The sequence below is a fragment of the Nycticebus coucang genome, chromosome 8 (genome assembly GCF_027406575.1).
Source record: "Nycticebus coucang isolate mNycCou1 chromosome 8, mNycCou1.pri, whole genome shotgun sequence".
NCBI lineage: Eukaryota > Metazoa > Chordata > Mammalia > Primates > Lorisidae > Nycticebus > Nycticebus coucang.
In genome coordinates, this window is record NC_069787.1 from 130,450,618 (window position 1) to 130,473,317 (window position 22,700).

General features: G+C 33.7%; 1 protein-coding gene across 1 annotated transcript in view; it reads right to left on the reverse strand.

The window, feature by feature from the left end:
• Positions 1-22,700, reverse strand: part of SI (sucrase-isomaltase) — a 93,881-nt gene that overhangs the window by 14,988 nt on the left and 56,193 nt on the right. The window contains exons 26-40 of the mRNA XM_053600537.1: positions 22,170-22,373; positions 18,944-19,098; positions 17,335-17,503; positions 15,629-15,725; positions 15,427-15,539; positions 15,204-15,329; positions 13,558-13,686; positions 12,535-12,645; positions 10,610-10,672; positions 8,114-8,230; positions 6,562-6,649; positions 5,562-5,700; positions 4,062-4,195; positions 2,642-2,676; positions 2,435-2,551 (exon numbers count right to left, since the gene is read on the reverse strand). Coding sequence (XP_053456512.1) covers positions 2,435-2,551; positions 2,642-2,676; positions 4,062-4,195; positions 5,562-5,700; positions 6,562-6,649; positions 8,114-8,230; positions 10,610-10,672; positions 12,535-12,645; positions 13,558-13,686; positions 15,204-15,329; positions 15,427-15,539; positions 15,629-15,725; positions 17,335-17,503; positions 18,944-19,098; positions 22,170-22,373 — 1,797 coding nt within the window. The remainder of the gene's footprint in view (positions 1-2,434; positions 2,552-2,641; positions 2,677-4,061; positions 4,196-5,561; positions 5,701-6,561; positions 6,650-8,113; positions 8,231-10,609; positions 10,673-12,534; positions 12,646-13,557; positions 13,687-15,203; positions 15,330-15,426; positions 15,540-15,628; positions 15,726-17,334; positions 17,504-18,943; positions 19,099-22,169; positions 22,374-22,700) is intronic.

The following is a 22,700-nucleotide window of genomic DNA, read 5'->3' on the forward strand; positions in this document are numbered from 1 at the left end:
TCTTCATTTTGAATGGAATCAAAAAAATCTCTGTATAGCCAAGAATTTGGTTAATAAAAACAAAGCTGGGGGTATCACCCTACCAGACTTTCATGTACTACAAGGCCATAGTGATCAAAACAGCATGGTACTGGCACAAAAATAGAGAAATAGGGACGTGGAACTGACTAGAAAACCAAGAGATGAAACCCATCTCTTATAGCCATTTGATCTTTGAAAAATCAAACAAAAGCATAGATTGGGGGAAAGAATCCCTATTCAATAAATCATGCTGGGTAACCACATGTAAAAGGTTGAAATTGGACCCACACTCTTTACCACTTAGAAAAATTGACTCAAGATGAACATAAGATTTATTTATTTATTTATTTATTCATTTATTTCTGAGACTGAGTCTCACTATTTCACACTTGGTAGAGTGCTGTGGTGTCACAGCTCAAAGCAACCTCAAACACTTGGGCTTGAGTGATTCTCTTGCCTCAGCCTCCCAAGTAGCTGGGATTACAGGCACCTGCCACAATGCCTGACTATTTTTTTGTTGCAGTTGTCATTTGTTGTTTAGCTGATCTGGGCCATTTTTGAACCCAACACCCTCGGTGTATGTGGCTGGAGCCTTAACCACTGTGCTACGGGTGCTGAGCCTAATTAAAATATTTAAATCTAAGAAATGAAACAATGAAAATCCTGGAATGAAGTGTGGGAAAATCTCTTGATGATTTTGGCCTGGGTAAAGATTTTATGAAAAATACTTCAGTGGCCACCACGATAACAACAAAAAATAAACAAATGAGACTTAATTAGGCTAAAATGCTTTTGCATAGCTAAAGACACAACAAGTATAGCAAAGAGATAACCTTCAGAATAAGAAAATATATTTGCAAATTGCAAATAGACAGAGGCTTGATAATTATGATATATAGAGAACTCAAATTAATCAACAAAAAAAGAGCAAACAATACCACCTGCCACTGTCTAAGAGATATGAACAGAACCTTCTCAATGGAAGACAGATGAATGGCTAACAAACGTATGAAAAAATGCTCATCCTCCCTAATCATCAGAGAAATGCAAATCAAAAACACCTTAAGATATTGCTCAATCCCACTAAGATTAGTGTACATCACAAAGCCCCACAGTTACAGATGCTCACGTGGGTGTGGAGAAAGAGGGATATTTTCACACTGTTGGTGGGACTGCAGATTAATACAGCCTCTTTGGAAAGAAGTATGGAGAATCCTCAAAGAATTCAAAATAGACCTCCCATTTGGCCCTACAAGACCACTACTACACATCTATCCAGAAGGAAAAAAAAAAACAAAAAATTTTATCATAAGATATGGGCACTAGAATATTTATCACAGTTTAGTTCACAGTCACCAAGATGTGGAATCAACCCAAGTGCCCACCAAACTAGGAACGGAATAGCAAACTGTGGTATATATATACCATGGAATACTATTCAGCTATTAAAAGGATGAAGACTTTACAACTTTTGTATTAACCTGGATGGAATTGAGACACATTCTCCTTAGTAAAGTATCATGAGAATGGAGAAGCAAGAATGCAATCTACTCAATTTTCTTATGAAGCCAGTAGACAATCTAACAGATGTCCATATAAGAGAACTTAATTCTTCAAGATGTGGGTAGGGGGAATGAGGGATGGGGAAGTGGAGGGGACTGGTGTGCTCCCACTTAAAAGGCACAGGGAGTGGTTTATGGCACACCTTTTGGGCATAAGACACTAACACAAGGGGAACCCTACCTAAAACATTCAAAACTTGTGATCTGGCTATTTGCATCCTCACAATAACCTGAAGTAAAATAAATAAACAAACAAATACATAAATAGAAAATCTCACAAAATTTTGTGCTGGGTATTGAGGTATTGACCCTAATTGTTCATAGTTTTCCATGAATGTTAGTGTTGTTTCCCCAATTACTCAAAAATTCCTCTAGGCAGTTTAGAACAGTGTATAGTTGTGCTATCACACAGAATTTATTTCTCCTGAATGCCCTTTCCTTTTATATGTTTCTCGATTTCTCACTCATTGCTTTAACTTTTGCCTTTTAAAGCATTTAGTGCACTGAGACAAATAACTTTCACTTCCAGTTACTTAGTTTGAAGCTGATTTCCTGATTGTTCTGTTTCAACTTGGAAGAACTTCCAGAGGCAAGCTTTCCTTTTCCCCAACTACTACCAAATTAGATAGAACAGCAGTAAATATGCCCATGAACCAAAGTATTTATGTTAAAGTAAGCAGCAGCATAGCCTGAATGTTCTCAGAATATTCTCAGAATGAAGGTTTCAGATCTCCTCAATAATTATGAAGTGCCCAAAAACATTTGCTTGGAAATCAGCCAAATGCATCCTGTTAAAGATCTTCTAAGGTTGGTTGCAGGAAAGACTGAAATTAAATCCAGTAATTACATACTCTAGTAAATGCGATGTTGTGATTTCTTGAGTATGGATAAAACGCTCCAAGTTGCGTCCAGCGGGTACAGAGATGATACTCTGAATCATTGAAGAATCCACAGATGTCTGCTCCAGTCTAAAATAGATGGTTATATTTAATTAATTCAAAATAGTTTGTTTCTTAATATTTTTAATTTAGGAAAATAAAGGGAATAGAGCTACTTACATATGAGATTCCAAAGAGACTAAATTCCATCATACCTAAAAAAAAGAAAAAGTAAAAATCTTAGGAAGCTACTATTTCATGTATTTTAATATTTTTTGTTGCTATTTATGAAGATACTGATGTCAGTCTCCATTTTAATCCAATCCAACATTTTTTCAGATGTTAATATACTTTTATATCACTTCTCATAATGTTCTTTTTTTACGTTATAGTGTTGATGATGATTACAAAAATAAGACACCATAAGCTTCCTTGACACTTGTAAAATGATATTTGTAGAGTACAAATCTGTTACTGAGCACATACTGTAAGAAAAAGGTGCTAGCAGTTTCCAAGTTTTATTTTTGAAAATAAAGAGGATTTTTCTTCAATTATTTAGCAATAGGTCTTCATCCTTTTTTAAAAAATTTTAAACCATGTACCATGTTTTAGTCCAAATTGTGTAGGATAAGTTAAACTTAAATTGCATTCTATTAACCAACATGAGTGTATTTCTGTAAGAATAGTTATGTTGAAATAAAATTTTGAAAAGCAAATAAAATAAAAATAAAAAAAACAAGACAAATTGAATTATCTTCATTTAATAAAATGCTAGTAAGGAACGATCACTTCAATAAAATAGTGTGCATGTGATTTCTGAGCTCTTCTTTTAAAGAAATATTTCTAAATATCTATTGTTTTCCTTGAATCTATCAATAGTAAAAAAATTCTAATACTAGTCATGAAAGATTAAATTATCTATTTTTCCTTTACGACGAGTCTTTTGTATTACTTATTCCACTACTGTGACAAATTTTTTTCAAAATTTGGTGTCAAATACGTCCTTTAGTGTCTATCAGTAAATCTTACTCTCTAGAATTTAGAATTTCTGTGCATTAGCTCCAGATAGTCTTTACCAGATCATGCTCTTTCCAACCAGAAAATGTAGACCACAAAGAAGAACGTTATTTTCTTAAAATAAACTAGTTGGCCATCATTAATTTCTACCCTGCAACCTCAATCCTACTCCCTGCCCAACTACCTTTTTAATTATTGTCATAAAAATACGATGCCTAGGGGCGGCGCCTGTAGCTCAGTCGGTAAGGCGCCGGCCCCATATACGGAGGGTGGCGGGTTCAAACCCGGCCCCGGCCAAACTGCAACCAAAAAATAGCCGGGCGTTGTGGTGGGCGCCTGTAGTCCCAGCTACTCGGAAGGCTGAGGCAAGAGAATCGCTTGGGCCCATGAGTTTGAGGTTGCTATGAGCTGTGTGAGGCCACAGCACTCTACCGAGGGCCATAAAGTGAGACTCTGTTTCTACAAAAAAAAAAAAAAAAAATACCATGCCTAAATAAAATGCTGAGGACTTATAGTCTATCAGCCATCACCAGCGTAACAGAAGATGTAGAAGAATAACGATAACTACAGTGACTCCTCTTACCAATGATGGATTTGTCCAGATTGTCCCAACGCGCGTAGTTGTCACCAAGCCAGTGTCCTGACCACCGGCCCGCAGTAGGGTATGTGGAACGGGAAATGACAATGCCTCTTTTGCCAGTTGTCCTCTGTAGTGCACTAATTAAGATAAATATTTTGAGTGTTTACATGAATTATTCTCTTCAACTATTTCTTTTTATTTCTGCTTTGCACGTTGAGTGAGGGTGGTCCTGTGTCCCTTCCTCCAAGTACAGCCCAGTGATTCTTGTCTCCTCAGACTGCAAAAATCCTTATAGGCATAAAGACATTTTTCTTCTTTCCTCCCAAATTTACCATAATGAAAAGCAGATATTAAGTGGTTTTTTATAGTTTCTCCATGAATGCAAGTTAAATCAACTATTCATACATCGAATCGACTAATTAAACAAATTAAACTTTTTGAATCCATTAAGTGTGTTTTTAACAAAGGGCAGCTCTAACTATTGATCACTCCAACTGTTTTCAGTTCTAACTTCTCAACACGGATTCTACGCATTACTGATCAGAGAACTCCTTCAATAATATTTCCTGGTTTAGAAGGTAGTTTGAAGAGAGAAAGGCTTTCCTAGGTCTTAAAAACAATAATTTTTCAATTTAAAGTAGATTCTATACCAAGATTTATCAAGAGATGAGATAATGCAAATGATAGTACAGTTTTCTTTTCTCTACTCAGTCTTTGGAGAGTGATTTATTAAAAATCTCCAGGCAATTACAATATGCAGTCAAGAGCTAGCGATCTCAAGCTTCACTGTCTAATATAGAAGCCATTTGTCACCTATTATTTTATGTTTAATTATAAAATATTATTTAATTAAAATTAAATATATTTTAAAATTCCATTACACAGTCACACTAACTACATCATTCCACATGCATAGCTAGTGGGTACTGCAGGGGACACTCAGACGTCTACATTTCTGTTATTGCAGAAAATGTTAGTGGACAGTCCTGGCCAAGACTTGATATTGAGAGAGGTATGTATTCTATCATCACAGGCCTTACCTAGGAGTTTGTTAAAATACAGATGTTTAGTACGGGAGTTTGAGAATCTCTGGATCATTCAGAAATGCTCTAATGAATTTAAGTAACAGATTTAGTCAAGCTTTAATTCCTAATCAATAACTTCAAACTGGATGTTATTTAATCATTTACACACTCAACACTATTCATTGGCATCTATTATTTGCCAGGCACTGTAAAAGGTACATGGTAGAAAACAAATTAAAATGGAGATTGTCTTTGGAATAGGATGAAAATTAAAAACAATAACAACATAGATTGATAGATCAGCTGATAGAAAACAACTTTTCTAAATGCTGTGAAGAACTAATTTACAGACAACATTGGGAAAAAACACCAGGAAGGAAAAGGCCCCCAAGTAAGGTCTGATGACACTGCACGTAGGTACCCTTAGATTTGTGGTCTGAGGATAAAAACAGAGAGGCTAATTATAAACGCTGCTTACTCGTAAGAGGGTTTTATTTGCGACCATCCGTACAGGTTATGAACATCATAGTGTAAAACTGATGACCCATCACTGAGAATCTGCTCCGTCTCCATGCACATGGTTCTGAAATGGAGTCCTTCATATCTTTTTGTGAGTGCTGGAAAATCAATGAAAAAATGTTAACATAGCACACACTTTGCCACACACTGAAACGTGCACCTCATAACTGCATGTTCTTTTGGCAATAATGTTAATCATAGTTTTAAAATAACTATTGATTTTTTTAACTATTTGCATAGTTTGTCTATGCTAATTATAAGTAGAAATTGGCCTACAGTTGTAACTATATTACAATCGTAAATACGTTGAAAAATAAACATAGTCCCAAATGTCTATTATTTTTAGTGTGTTTGGATGGAAAATACTAAATTAGTAAATTTTTAGTTAAAAAAATCTGCTTGGTAATGCAAAGCCTTGAGATCAAGAGCCAGGTATCTGCTATTTCTAATTCACTTTCGCTCAGTTTGAGATGTGTTTTTCTCAGAGTTTTGTTGACGTCTTCTGTGTTAATGGTTTATAAAAATGTCTGCTTGTTTAAGAGAATGAGGATAAATATGGAAGTCATCCCTTCTAGGTCAGGGAAAAGCAGAGAAGTATTGTTAATATTTTTTTAATTTATTCCTAGTAAAGGATAAGCTAAAGTAAACTTTATAAGAAAAATTTTATTTTTTTCTTAGAGTTTTAAAATTTTCAAATTTTGGAAGATTCTTAAGAAAATCAAAATAACAATTTCAAGCAGATTTAAAATTATGTTCATATATGTAAAACATGGTGCTTATTTTTTTTTTTCTCAAACTAGTGTTAAGTAATGTTTCTAATACGTCAATGTGTGGTTGAATGTATGAACGGATAGTGAGAATTGGGAATGTGAATCTTATTCCCTATATCATCAGGTATATATAAAATGATTAATAATTAGTGGTATAATAATTTCAATGGCACAGCAACAATATTCTACCTGGGGAATATGGTGGGTAATTTAACTTTTCATTCCTGCATTCATTAGTAGTTGTTCCATTTACAAAACTTGATGGTTCATTCATATCCTTAAAACAGATGAGAGAGAAATGTAAACAAAAAAATAAATCAAGAACATACATTTTGAAAAGAACTAATTCCAAAAGGGAGCGAATTAGAGTAGCATATTTGAATAATACTTTACTTACTATTATAAAAAACAAAATATAAAACACCTCAATATTTAGTTAACTCAGTGTTTCTTAACTTTTTGACCTATTCCTTCTTTTTAAAAACATTAAATGTCTTATTTTTTTCTGTCTTGTGTATTATAATACAAAGTGATAGATTTTTATATTTTACAAGACATAAGAATTAGATTATAATAGTGTATGTCTCATCACTGCCTTCCAATCCATTCCCACTCTGAGCCTGGTGTTAACTGCTTTTATTTTTACAAACACAGAAAATTTCAAGTAGTATCTCCATTGAGCACACATCTTAGGATCTCTCAGGGGTCCTCAAAGTTTTTCAACAGGGGGCCAGTTCACTGTCCCTCAGACCGTTGCAGGGCTGGACTATGGTTAAAAAAAAGAACTAAAACTACAAACAAATTCCTATGCATAATGCCCATATCTTATTTTGAAGTAAAAAAAAAAAACAAAACGGGAACAAATACAATCACACCACCTCATGTGGCCCACGGGCCTCAGTTTGAGGACCTCTGGGAGTCATGCAGAAAGTGACCATGGCCTAAAAACATAAATTACGTGCCATTTAAAAGTGATTTCCTCTACCTGAAAATAAGTTATTTTCTCTGGATCAAGGTATCACTCACAGGATATACTTAAGAAAATCCCTTAAAGTTATATAACTTTATATATCCAATAAATACACACACCCTGTTAATTTAAAAAAAAAACAACTATTCCTTATGAAGTTTTATATTTTTAAACCTTCTACATAATGGTACTTCTATGAAGCTAATCTTTAATATGAAAAAATTAATGCCTTCTAGTGGAAAAACCAATAGAAAACAATTTCACCTCCAGAAATTTAGAGAAGTAATATATAAATTCTTCTGTGTTAAATATTTACTGATGGTAAAATAAATTTTTATTATATCTCAAAATTATATTACTAAAAATTTTCTTACTAATATTTTAAAATTGCCTCTAAAAAAGAAACTGAAAACAATATTGCTAAATTTATAAAAGCTTATTTATTACACAAAAGACTGACAGACGTAAGCATGAAATTTACTCTTACATTGTATGACAATAAAATAAATGTTTCCATGTATTAACAGTCGTAATAAGAGGATAAATGAGTTCCTTGGTCAAATTGAAAATGTCTAAAAAGTAGCATCAATAAAGAAAAAATGAATTGTTAAAATTTTATTTTAGTCTATTCTCTAAAGGAAAGTTCTATGGAGAAAAATGAGTGGGCTGATTTTTACAAAGAATATTTTTTGACATTACTAGAGCCTGTTAAGAATTTTGCATAATCACTACCTAATAAATACCTTAGAAATTGTTCGAAAGCTTACTTACAATCCACAAGCCATCAAACTTCATCTGGTCAGTGTAAAAATCTATAATCTCCCTTGCCCACCATCCTGCTGTGGCATTTCTGAAGAAATCTGGAAAAGCTACATGAGCTCTGGAAGCCTGCAAAACAAAAATTCAGACCCACATGTGGAAAGTCATAAGACATATGTGTCTAAGCCCATCTTTCAGATTCACAAGGCTCACATGCCTGGTAGTGAAGGCAGCCTGAGAAGCTTAATTGCATAAATATATGTGATTCTCTTTTGAACACCTCATCAGTGAAGAGGGCAGCCTTGGGTACCTATGTGGATTATAAAAAAAAAAATAGTTCTGAACACATGGAAGGATGTTTTTAGTGCTTCCTAGAGTGACAGGCAATTTTTTTCTGCCCCTGTAGAGCCCTCTACTTGAGGTTTATCTTTGTAGAGCACAGTGGGAGTGGAAAAAGCTCACGGTAAAACCTTTCTGATTAAAACTTGTTTTTCCAGGTTTCTGAACTCCCAGAACTAATATGTCATCATACAACGACCCAAGCACTTCTCTTTCTCTCTCACATCTAACCCTTCCCATCCCAGCTACAAAGAAGTGTTTTAGTCCACTCCCTACTAAGAAAATTTTCCACTTGCCAGTCACTAGTTCCAAGGTCAGAGTAACCAAACAATTGATTTTCTGCAGCTAAATCAATGGGAAATTTTTCAAAAACACACCCTGAATGCATTTTTGGTACCTTTTAAGTTTATGTAGCTGAAACAGTCTTCCCTGCGACCAGGATATGGGAGGGCGATATGCACAGGGAGGGCAGGGTAGAAAACACACAGACATAAAATATGTATCATGGATGGTTTTTAAAGTTGACAGGGACTTAATTTTATCATCTTCCTGTAAATTACATTGTACTCATAAGGACAGAAAGCTTAGAGGGATTACGCTGAATGGCCACCTTCCATGCTAGGCCCTCGTCCAAGTCGCAATGATAATTAAGAAACAATCTCTCTCCTCTGAGATTGTTTAACCTCCATTTTTAGGACTTTCCCGTCATTCACTTGTTGTTTTATTTTATTCTTTTAGGTGAATACTTTTATCTCTTACGTGCAAATCATTGCTTATATCCAGAAATTTAATCGTCTACATGTGGTCAAACAATCTGATTATCTTTTGTGGAATACAGTTCCAAGGAATTGTACACAAGCCATTCTGTATACACTGGAGCTGTTCACCACCTATCTAAGAAACCAGGCCCTTCTCTCCAGGGTGGGCCAGCAACCCAAGAGTAGCTTTTGAATCTCAAACAGAACTAAAACTCTCTATTTTCCTTAACAACAAAATTCTGCAGTTCCTGGACTCTCCATTAGAAGATTTTGGAAGTTTTAAGCTCCTTATTCTTTATACTTGCATACAATTGTACATTTACAAATTATAATTTCTTCTACATAAAAGAGGGATTGCCGGCTGTTTGTTTCATTTTTTCTATTAATTTTGTATTCCTTGTTTTGTTTTTATCTGCTTTAATCTTTATTTCTTCCCTTCTGCTAACTCTGAGCTAAGTTTGTTCTTTTTCCCCTAGTCTGTAAAGGTTGTTTATTGGAGATCTTTTTCTTTCTTTTCTTTTGAGACAGAGTCTTACTATGTCACCCTCAGTAGAGTGCTATGGCGTCACTGCTCACAGTAACCTCAAATTCTTGGGCTTAAGTGAACCTCTTGCCTCAGCCTCCCAAGTAGCTGGGATACAGGCACCTGCCACAATGCCTGGCTATTTTTTGTTGCAGTTGTCATTGTTGTTTAGCAGGCCCAGGCTGGGTTCAAACCCACCAGCCCCAGTGTATGTGGCCAGTGCCATAACCACTGTGTACAGGCACCGAGCGGATCTTTTTCTTTTTTATGTAGGCATCTATCATTACAAACATTCCTCTAGGTGCTGCTTTGGTTACATCTTAAGTTTTATTATGCTGTGGTTTCATTTTGACTTTTCTAAGGAATGTTGAGAAAATTGTCTGATTCTGTTTTGATTTCTACTTTGCTTCATTGGCTGTTCAATGGTGTGCTGTCTAATTTCTATTGATTTGTGAATTTTCTTGTTTGTCTTCCATTCTTGATTGCTAGTTTAATTTTATTGTGATCAGAAAAATAATTGGTATGATTTCAATATTCTTAAATTTTTAAAGACTGATCTGCCTTAGTCTTCTTTCCCACACACTTCTGTTAATGTTTGTTTTACATATTTAGATGCTCTGCTTTGGGGTACATATATATTTATAATTACTACATCTTCCTGATGAATTAACGCTTTTATCACTATGTAATGACCTTTGTTCTTCTATGACAATTTTTAACTTAAAATTCATTTTCCATGTAGCCACTCTTGCTTACTTTTGTTTATAATTTGCAGGGGATAATTTTTGTCATTTCTTTTTCTTCGATGGATGAACCTTCAGGATATTATGCTGAGTAAAATAAGCCCATCACAGAAAACCCGAATACAAGCCATCGCTGCAAACTTACATTAACAGCTTCATCTTCAGTTATAGTTTCATCTATTGTTACATTGGGCAAATCTGGCCACACCTACACAACAGAAGAATTGAATAAACAGTTCAAAATAAATTCAATATGACATGAATATAATGTAAATAATGTGTCATGGAACATGAGACGTTTATTAAAGACTCAAGATCCCCAGATCTGTAATTGCTCCAATGACCCTTTTTTTTTTGCTTTTACTGCACATACATAATTTGAAAATTACTCCCACATTTTCTATTAATCTAGTCTTCAATATGACAAATAAAAAATCTTGACAACCTTTGCAGTAATTAGTGATTTTGAAAACAATGCATATAACTGAAAAGTCTGGTAAAACAATAATGCGAAAAGCATATACCAAATTTAATTTAGTATAGTATATTAGAACTATTTTTAGAACTACTCCAGAGTTGAAAACAAAATATAATACATATTTTTTTATTTTATTTTATTATTTTATAATATTTTCATTTGGCAGCAATTGAACATCTGATTTGATAACGTCATGCTGATTCAAAAATCCCACTGATTTTCACAGATGGTAATAAATTCTTATCTCCCTTCAGTCCCCACCCCCACACACTGACCACCAATGTTTTCCACTACTCCAACAAAAACACACAAAAGAGAGCCCAAATTCAGTCATGCTGAGTGCTCTTAGAATGTGAATCCGTGATATACAAGTTAGCAATATCCATATAAAAGTGTAAGTAATTTCCTAAGACTATTCACATGAGATTAGTTTCTAATAGAGAATAGTGCTCTAGAGGAATGGAAGAAAGAGTAGAATTCTGAGTAGAAATATGGAATAAGGAGAAAGTAGAAAGGAAAAAAATCCCCTCAATGCCACACTCTGATTGTTTCTTAAAATATTACCGTGTTACAGCAACGTGTCATGTGATTTTTCTGGCTTTTTATTTTATTTTTACCATTTTATTTTCAAACCTTTTTAGAATAACATGAAATCTGCAGTTATTGTACCTAGAGTTTGTCTGTAGCCTTCAATCACCTTCTTTTAATGTCAATGTTTATACAGGGTGTCCATAAAGTGCATGTGAAAATTACGTAGTTGTCTAATAGTATCGTTATCAAAACCAATAAATGAATGTTAATACAATGCAATTAACTAATATAATGTGTTTGAATTTTACCACTTTTACCACAAATGTCTAAATTTTGGTTCAAAATCCAGTAAGAATCTCACATTGCACTTATATCTCCCATTAAGGCAGCAGTTCTCAACCTGTGGGTCACGACCCACAGGAACTGTGTTCAAGGCTTGTAGCATTAGGAAGGTTGAGAACCACTGCATTAAGGGATTGGGGGCATTATTTTTGCTGCTGTTGTTCACTTTAGTGTGATACTGGATATTTTCTTGATTGTTTTATTTGAAAACCAAATCAAAATATTTATATATTCATGCACTCAGATGGGAATATCATTGATTACATAAAATGCAATGAATGATATTTCTTGTTCCATCTTAGAACGGTAAGTGCAGTGCGTAACAAACTTTGCTGCTTTTATTGAAAGCTTTCTGAAGAGAAGTACACACTTTTAAATGACTCCTACAGTCAAAAACAGCCACCTACCAATGATTGTTTCATAATAAAACACAAAAGATACTAACAAGTATAATAAACTACAACTCAAAGATGAAAGAAATAGTATTTGGACATAAGACTTGTATGACCTCTTTCTTTCTTTCCAATCATCTGGATTTAAGACACGGAATATACAGCATTTTATTAGTTGTTAAATCAGTCAGTTTCTGTGTTATCTCTACTCTTGAATTTGTCTTCAACATTTTACAAAATTAAATGGAAAATTTCAATATAATAGCATTGTATATATATATATATATATATGTATAAATATTCCATTTAAAGATATAAATTTAGTACCTTTGCCCAACAAATATCACTGGTGTTAGGCCATTTGACAAAGACATCTTTCTCTATTCCTCTGGTAAATGCAGGGTAAGGCTTTGTTTCATTTCCTGAAATTGCTGGATCCTAAAAGTAAAATAAAATACAAACAAGGTATATATGAAATGGCTTGGAAAGTCATTATGAAGCATTGTAATTTGTCATATTATATTATCATAATGTTGTGTTCGCACCTGAACTGACAATTGTAAAACATCAGTATTCTAGCTACATCTAAATCTCTCAGAAGGAAATTTTAAGGGCATTTGAAATGTATAGGCTATGATTTCAACATTACAAAGCTGTTTTGTTTTGTTTTTATTTCTATGGTGGAATTTCTTGCTACCTTCTTGCTTCCGTTAAGATAATTATAAAAAAATTCTCTGCACATTGCTTCTCAGCCTTTCGGCCAAGAGCAAATGTAATAAAAAGTTCTCCCCACAAAGGAAGAGCAGAGAAAGGGAAGGAGGAAGGGAGGTGGGCGCTTGGTGTGAGCCACACCTTTTGGGGGCCAGACGTGACAGCAAGAGGGGCTTTGCCTAACAAATGCAATCAGTGTAACCTGGGTTAGTGTACCCTCAATGAATCCTCAACAATTAAAAAAAAAAAAAGTTCTCCTCACAGAATCACAAACCAGAAGGAAATTTTTTAAATATGAAAAGCATCAGAAGCTCTCCCAGTGAACGGCTTCAGAACTGAATAGAAATAGAAATAGAAGATCTACTTTCCGATAACCTCTATAAATACAGGTCAGTCTGTAGCTGGGATGGCAGCTAGAGAACAGGTGGCTTTGTCTCCCAGGTTTCCACTTAGAGCTTTAAGGATACACCGAAATACTAACAGCTGGCGGCAGCTCATGTTGATAAAATGAAGTACTAAAGAAGAACATTGTAGACTTAAGAGTGGAATCCAAAGTTACCCGATTTTGAATTCCCTCTCCCCCCCAGGACAATTAATAGTACCAAGCTAACAAGACTCAGATAAACCATAAATACTGACCAGGATAATAATGTATCTCATGCCTTCTCCTCTTATTCTGTCAACAAACTGAGGAAGTTCAGCGAATTCATCATCAATCGTAAAGTCCAGTTGCCTTTCCATGTAGTCAATGTCTGTGTACTGGACGTCCTGAGACACGTGAGGATCACGGCAGGGGGTAAGAAACACAAGAGGGCAAGTGTGTCACATTCTGTCATATTTACATAAGAAAAGTCACGGTACTAAGAAAGTTTCAGTCTCTCTTTACTAGATCCTAGAAGGAATTAATAAACTAATTCAGTGTTCAAGGAATAAAAGTAAGTAGCACATAATGATGCAAAATATCCTGTGAACAACTTCCTATAAATGTTTTAATTTTATTATAAGTTTATTTAGTAATTTTGATTTAGTAGTAAAAGTTCTTTTATATTAGAATATATTATGTCATTCTCAAAGGAAACAGGAAGACACAAGGGTATAAGAGTTTGTGAGGCAATGAAATTACACTAAATGAAAAATTAAAATTTTGTACAGTGTATACAGAAATAAGTGTTGTTCTATGTCTGGGGACTACAAAGCAAATATGAAATGATTTCAAATAATTTTAATATTGGCAAAAGGATGGAAAGGGATAGTAGAAAGTTCATCAATTTTATATGATTTTCTTTTATTGTCCATCAAAGCCATTTTTAGGATAATAGTACTGCTAAAAAGAGCAAAATGTCTTGCAAATATATTTGAACTAACAAATGTTTGAATTTTATCATGTACTCTTCAATTAAGTGTAAGTAAAAAAATAAGTAATTATTTTCCTTTAATTTACATTAGCTCAATTTCTTCTTCTTGGTATGATTAAAAGCATGGTAGATATAGTGGGATTAATAACATAAAACCTCTTTTTTGATAATAAAATTACAATTTTATATCAGCAGCCTATATAATTGATTTTCCTCTAATAGTATACTTAGCAGCTGTACACTGTATTCGACTATAACTACCAATATCTTATAATGAGCTCTTTCTGATTCTTATTAGAATGAAATCATACACATATACCAAGCCTTCTATATTTCAATATTTAAGTGTTACCAGCAGTATCCATGTATTCCTTAATCTTGATAAAAAATAAAACTGCTCAGATTGATTATGTGTGGATACTATGGAATAGTAAGTTTCCTGAAACTTAAGGGAAAAAATTGTTGCAAATCCTCTCAGTCTGCTCAAGGCATTGCCGCTATTATCTCTTCAGGAGGTGGGGGGAAGGAATTACCCAGTCTCACCTCTGACCTGTTCTCTGCAATTTGTAAAATTCATTGATAATACAGAGCCCTCTCAATTTTTGCCCTAACACAAAGAAAATACACAGCATACATCTAAGTACCTATGTAGCCTCAAGTTTATGAGAAGAACGCTAGGGCATGGTTCCTTGCTGAGCCCCCCAGAGTCATAGAACTGGGGACAAAGAAAGAAGAAATGGTGTTATCCTTTCTCCTTTCTTCACCAAACTTTAACATTGTGTTTAAATCTCATATTCCATTACTAAATGACTACTAAAAACTAAGCATTATTATTAAGTGCTTAAATTAACTTAAAAGTAAGTGTTTAATTATCCCATTCTATTTTACATATTCTATATTTAATATTGTCTTAAAAATCACCACACATACATAGGGGATCCGAGCAGTCACCATTTCTTCGTATAGTTCCACAACCTGTGAAGTGTTTCTGTATCCATAACGACAAAGTTGGAATCCTAAGGCCCAATATGGTGGCATGACTGGGCGGCCAATTACCTTTAAAAAAAATTATGTGTAAAATAAGGGGATTACTGTATGTTTTTATATTTTTAAAATTGTCATATTTAAATAAAAGAGAAATATGCAATCATACTTCATGATATTGCTTTGTGGCAACCTCTGGAGTTGGGCCCAAAAACATATAAAAATCTAAGATTCCTCCAATTGTGCGGTAAGTTAGAGCAGGAGTTGGCTGGAAGGTAACATCTGGAAACACAAAATATCATTCCATTTTTATTTATATATAACATATTAGTATAAAGTGACAAGTATGAGAAATTCAACAATTATTTTACCCATTGCATTGCTGTTGAGCAAGAGAACTCCATGGGCATTTCCCTCTTCTTCCAGAGCCATGTAATAGGGATGAAATCCATAGGAATTAAGTTTATACTGAAATAAAAATAAAGCACAATTTATATTCAGATAAAAATAATGTGAACTTTATCAATGCTATTTTGAAGTTCATTTTAAGATTGACCCTTCGGATTTAAATGTTCCTCTTTGTAATTCACACAATGCTTGGATTACAATGAATGTATTTCAGAAAATAATTAACTGTTGGATGTTTATTGCTTTAGAGCACTCAAGGTAATATACAAATATGTAACACCTACAAATACTGACATGTGAAGGGGGCTTGTTATTGGCATTAAAGTAGCTGGCTTCTTTCCAAAGATTATATCTCTTAATTTACTTATAAATTGATGCTTCTGTTTCCATGATAGAAGTGATAGAAGTAATCAAAGTGTCTAAAAAATAACAATATTTTAACTTTATATATTTTATCTCTATACAAAATTTTATATTTGTAAAATATATAATTCATTGCCCTATATTTGAATCCCTGTAATTGTTAACATAAGAATCATAATTATATTTATCTGATAATACCTATATCATGATGAAAGGGTTTTTTTTTGTAGAAACAGAGTCTCACTTTATCGCCCTCAGTAGACTGCCATGGCATCATAGCTCACAGCAACCTCTAACTTATGGGCTTAGGAGATTCTCTTGCCTCAGCCTCCCGAGTGGCTGGGACTACAGGTGCCTGCCACAACACCCGGCTAGTTTTTGTTGCAGTTTGGCTGGGGCCAGGTCTGAACCTGCCACCCTCGGTATATGGGGCCAGCGCCCTACCCACTAGGCCACAGGTGCTTCCTTGATGAAAGATTTTTAAGAAATGATTTTTTTTAAAAAAGTAATAAATTTAGGCAAAACATATTCTTTCAAGCTTTCAAGTTGGTATAAATGAAAAACAGTCTTCAGTAACCTAAGTCTGAACTATTACGGCACAAGTAAAAGTTGTTTTAACACCTAACAATACAAAGTGGTTTCTGTAGTACATATATTTATAGCACATTACTGAATATATCCCTTAAGGATACATAATGTGAAAAATAGCAACGAGATAATTTTTATTAAAAAGGTTTTTTCATTGTATGTTCAGAATAATTATAGTTATTATTTTTGTGTAGTATATTAAATATTCATAAAGTCTGGCACATTAACAAGATAACACTTTGAAGAAAAGTGTCTTGAGTATATATAACAACAATTTCTGAAGATATTAGCAGTTTGGCCTCATAAAAATACACGAATGCAGTTGTAGGTTAGAAAGGGGAAAGTAAGGAACAAATGACAGTCTAAGAAAAAAAAAATCAAGGAGAGTTGAAAACAGTTACTTTCTAAAAGCTGGAAGTAAATGGAAACTTGATAGGGAATACTGAATCCGTGTTCTTTTCTCTGAGATGCTTTGGGAATTGGGTCACAACCCAGCTTCTTTCTCTGTTCAAGCACGTTGTTATCTATCCATCCCTCTGCTTTCACCTGCAATTTATGGTGACTTTTTTGCTTCTTTTAAGAAATCACTATTGGTACTCTGAAGATCCCAAGCCCCTCTGACAATACTTCAGTACTGAAGTCCAGGCCCACACAGCAGTGCCCAGATCCTAACCATGCTGGGAGTTGCCTCCTGGAGAAGTTAACGGTTGGTACCTACACCAGGGGGTTGGTCTCTCGTGAACATTCCCCAGGTATTCCAGTTCAGATCTCGCTTAAATGCTGTGTGCTCCACTTCCCCAAAACCGTAGATATATTCTGATGGCAGGCGGGTAGAAATTTGAATAAATTGGTCATTAAAAGCAAATCCAGGCAGGCGAGAATCCCAGCTGAAAACAAACAAAATAAAGGTTTTATTACTATAAAAATACACCAAGTAGTATCACCAATAATAGTGGTACTGTCTCTTAGGTGATCTGAAATTTTCCTACATATCTAATTATACTAAAGTACCAAATGGAAATGAATAATTAAACTTTGGTAAATATAAGGAAGGTTTAAAATGTGTTTCATATACTCACAAGTGAATCACAATATGAATAATATGATTGCACATGCATGTTCATCTTGAGTCAAATCTTGCTTTCAAAAATAAAATATGAAGTTATAAAAGACACAGTGATATATGACCTAGAAATGGTAAAGGCTTCCCTTTTCCTGCTCCCTTGAGATAATCCCTGGACCTTTTTCTCACATATGAAATAAAAAGAAATCAATCTTACAGAGAACTGAAAATATAATGAATTTTTCAACTTCAAACTCTTCCCCAGTTACTACTCCCCATTGTTTTTTCTTTCTTTATTTTGTATTTATGAAACTCAGTGTTTATATATGTTACCAAAAAATGTACGGTCATTCAAATCATTTGTAAAAGAACATAAAGGAGGAAGAAAGGAATGAAAAGAATGCAAGGTTGGCTGGGAGGGGAAACATGTGTTACAAACGATCTTGGGCATATTCAAAATATTTGTTATCTATTTATGAAAACTTGTTTTAATAACAAATAATGCTTGCCAAATAATAAATGATGCCCTTATAATGGAATTTCTTACAAGATGACTTAGCTTCTCATCCTTTTGAACAAAAACATTGCTATAACAAAATCATGAAAACAATTACAACATAGTTGTGCTCACTATTCAACCCCATCTTGATAATACCTGGAAAATATCCTGATGACAAGGTAGAAACTATAGAATGACATGGCAAGCTTAAGTTTCATAAATACGTACTTTAACATAGTATAGTTTGTAGAGCTTTTACTAACATAAAAACTACATTACATTGTTAATGAAATGTATTCATTGTAACATAAAATGTATATAGATTTGTGTGACTTGATTTCTTTTCATTAATATCTAGCACAGAAATTATTAGCTCTGTCTGTCTCTGGCTCTAATAACTTCGATAGTACTAGTAAATTACGTCACTCATTTTACTCACTTATTTTTGTTAACATTTTTTGTACATTTCAAGAGGAGCCTTCGTGTATTTTTCAACTTCATCAGTAAAGTAAGTCTGATATTTAATTATGAAGGTGATCACATCCAAAATGTAAATAAAAATGTGAGCCAATATTTTATGGTAGTCCCGTGAGCATGCTAATTGTTTAGGTTGGAAATATTAGTGTAGGCAAAGCTATTTAACACAACTAAATTTTTAGTGTGATGCTATTATAGCAAAGTGAAGTCTGTGAAAATATGCAACTTACCTTTCCCTTCCTTAGCTAAAATGAAAATATTCTTCTAACTAATATTTCTATCACTTACATAACTCTTCCACTGCTTCTCCGTCGAATCTGGATACCAAAAGGATTTTCCTTGATTTCAACATCATAAAGTCGATTTTCATGACTACTTGTTGGAGTGGTTGGAATGTTCAATGGTACTGGAACTTCATACCTCTTCTTTAGGGGATCATAAATCTATTCCAGAGAAATAATAAAAATAGGGATAGGGTACTCTTATTGCTAACGCAGCATGTAAATATCATTAAAAATTTAAATAATGGTTTGAACAAGGTTATTATGATGTTCATACAATTCTTGTTTCTACATCTATGGTCTGCAAATCTAAAAAATCACATATGAATATATAATGGGACTAAGTGGACTGCTACTTTTTTATACTGTTTTAAAAATGCTTTTTGATTCATGTTCTATACAATAAAAAATCAAATTTAAATCTTTTAGAGCCAAATATTCTATGATATCATTATATCCAAAATTATTTATCATCTCCTGGTTAGACATACAAGTTGTTTTGATGTTCTTTGCCATACATGTGATACAAAGTTAATGCTGATCCTTGTTTATTTCTGTCTTTACTTCTTCATTACATTCCTTAGAAATAACACTTAGGTCAGAGGGTACTAACATTTTTAGGGTCCTGCATACTCATCAGCAAACTGCTTTCCATAATTATTTGTACTAATACATATTCACACAAATTGTGTACTCTAATGTTAATTTATGTTCAATTAAAAATATGTTTTAATTATTAGGTATTCCCTCCTGATGAAAAATCAACACTGACATTTCCCTTTCGAGTGAATTTGCCTTTTGCTTCTGGAACTTTTTAATGACTATAAAGACATTAATATTCTATTTCTCATTTTTGCTGCTTCTTTTGAATCTCGGCCTATAAGGTGTTTTATATTTATTTACTATGCATACATAATAATTCTATATTAGTGTAGGGTACATGTGATATTTTAATACAGTCATATACTCTGAATTTAAGGAACCAAGATAATGGGGTAACTATACCTTCAGGCATTTATCATCTCTTTGTGTTAGGAACACTCCAGTGCCACACTTTTAGTTATTTTAAACTTTACCTTTACTCATTGTGGATTGTAGTTACCTCATTGTGCTCAAATATTGCTCATTATATGTAAATATATTTTTACACTCATTGGCCATCCCTACTATATCCTCCCCACCCCTTCCTAACCTCTGGTAACCATCATTCTAGTCTCTGTCTCTGTGAGATCAATCATTTCTAATATTTATCCCCCACATATGAGTGAGAATATGAGAGCTTTATTTTTCTGCGTTTGGACTATTGCACTTAATGTACTCTTTCCCGTTATCATTATGTTGTTGCAAATGGCAGTATTTCTATCTTTTTGGTACTTATATAATATTCCATTATGTATAAGTACCACCATTTATACACATTTTTCTTGACTGAATGAGTTAATATTGTTTTCCATGTGTCAAATCAGTATCAAATATTATTAATTTTCTGTCCTCTAGTTGTTTTATAGTGATTTTTGGTGTGGAAATATGCTTAAATTTTATGTACGAAAATATATAGTTTCATCTATGGGCTTCATATCTTTGCATCCGTGGTTTGACAGGACTTTATTAGCCAGATATAAGAATAATATGCAGCTAAATTTTGTCCTAGAGTTATATTCGATTTATTTTTCACACGCTAGTAAATGTAAATTTCATTTTAGCATATAATTTGAGATGGTCACTTTTCTATTTAATTATTAAATAATCTATTTGTATATTATAATCTTAAGAAGTTTGCTCTATTTTTGTTATAAAATACGTATGGATAACACACACATACACACATATTTTGTGACATCCTACTTAATAAACTGTTAGGTGATTCTGTCTCCACTTTGACCGTGTTCTAATTTTCTAAATTTTAATCACCTCTGCCACTCTTTTTCAGTTCTACCAATGACATATGTTTCTGTTTCCAGAAGAGCTTAAATGTTATTTATAAAGTCTCTAAAAATATTCCACTGAGATATGTCTAGAAATACATTTAAAACATCAATTAATCTGAAATGAATTAACTTTTAAAATACTATTTATTCTTATGTAGAATTTTTAGTACTTATTACATCTACACATACTTTTGAAGCTTTTATCCTGTGAGACAGTCCACTTTGTCCTACAGTTTTTTATATTTTTCTTGTTTATTGGGTTTCTTTTTTAAGAAATAGGTTCTCACTCTGTCCTTCATGTTTGAACTCCTTCATTTAATTTTATTAATGGGATTGCTATCATTTCAGCTTCTGAATGGTTAATGATTGTACACAAGAAAATATTTGTTGGAGATATTTTTCATCCAGTTTTTTGCCTTATTTTTCTTATTTCTAATAGTTTTCTTAATGGATGTCCTCGGAGTAAAACAAAATCTGCTAACTATAAAAGTTGAAAGAAATTATTTATGCACCTCTTATTGCATTAGCCAGAATAATTTAGACCGTGATTAAAGTAATGAAAATACCAAGTATCAGGCGGCGCCTGTGGCTCAGCGGGTAGGGCACCGGTCCCATATGCCGGAGGTGGAGGGTTCAAACCCAGCCCCGGCCAAAAAAAAAAAAAAGAAAATACTAAGTATCCTATTTATTTATTTTAATGGAACTATCGATACCATTTAATTTTAAGTTACTCATCTATGTATCACGAATGTAAATTATGATGGGGTGCCATGGCTCACGCCTGTAATCCTAGCACTCTGAGAGGCGGAGGAGGGCAGACTGCTTGAGCTCAGGAGATCAAGATCAGCCTAAGCAAGAGTGAGACCCCATCTCTACTAAAAACAGAAAACACTAGCTGGGCATTGTAGTGGGCACTTGTAGTCCCAGCTACTTGGGAGGTTGAGGCAGGAAGACTGCTCAAGTTCAAATATCTGAGGTTTCTGGGAGCTATGATGATGCCACAGCACTCTAGTCAATGCATCAGAGTGAGGTTCTGTCTCAAAAGAAGAAAGAAAAAAGAATTTAATGTCTGTTTCAATCACCTCTTTATGTTTACTCACAAAGATAACAAAAATGAAAAGCTTCGTGTATTGTCTGCCTAGGTGTGGCCAAAATGTATAAAAATGTTTTATATTTATAGAATCAAAGTATTGTCAAGCCAATGAAGAACCCTTACTATTATATTAAAAACGCAAGTGCAAAACCTATTAAAAGTCTTAACGTTGAGAGATGAGTTAAGATTGGGATAGTTTTTATTACGCATACCTTAAACTGCAGCATATCATCTTTGTGATATTTCACCTCCACATGAAGAGTAGAGATGGGTTCCGAAGGCAGCCTTATTCTAGCATTTGCAGCATTTAATTCGAGGTCAGCTGTAATCCCCGTTGATGAATACTGCATTGACTTGACTAAGTAAGGGTTGTCCTGTCTTGGAAAGTAACATTCGGGTGCCTTGGATAAAGAAACCTAAAAGCACAATTCAAGTTCATTGTCAGGACGTGTAAGCATTGTAATACTTACGTCTTTAAAAAAATAATAATAAGGTAGGCTCCTGTTTCATCGCATAAACACTAAAATGGAACAGCAGTCACAACACAAAATATCTATGATGTGATCTGAAATCCCGTGCACTAAAATGTTATTTAGAATATTTATATTTTGGCTCTACAGAAAGAAACTTCGAGCAGAAGGATTAAATGTCACAGATTTTCTTGTCAAGAAAATAGAATTAGATTGTGTTACCTGAAAAAAAATTACATTAATCACAAATTTTGATCTCATCCTTTGATCTCA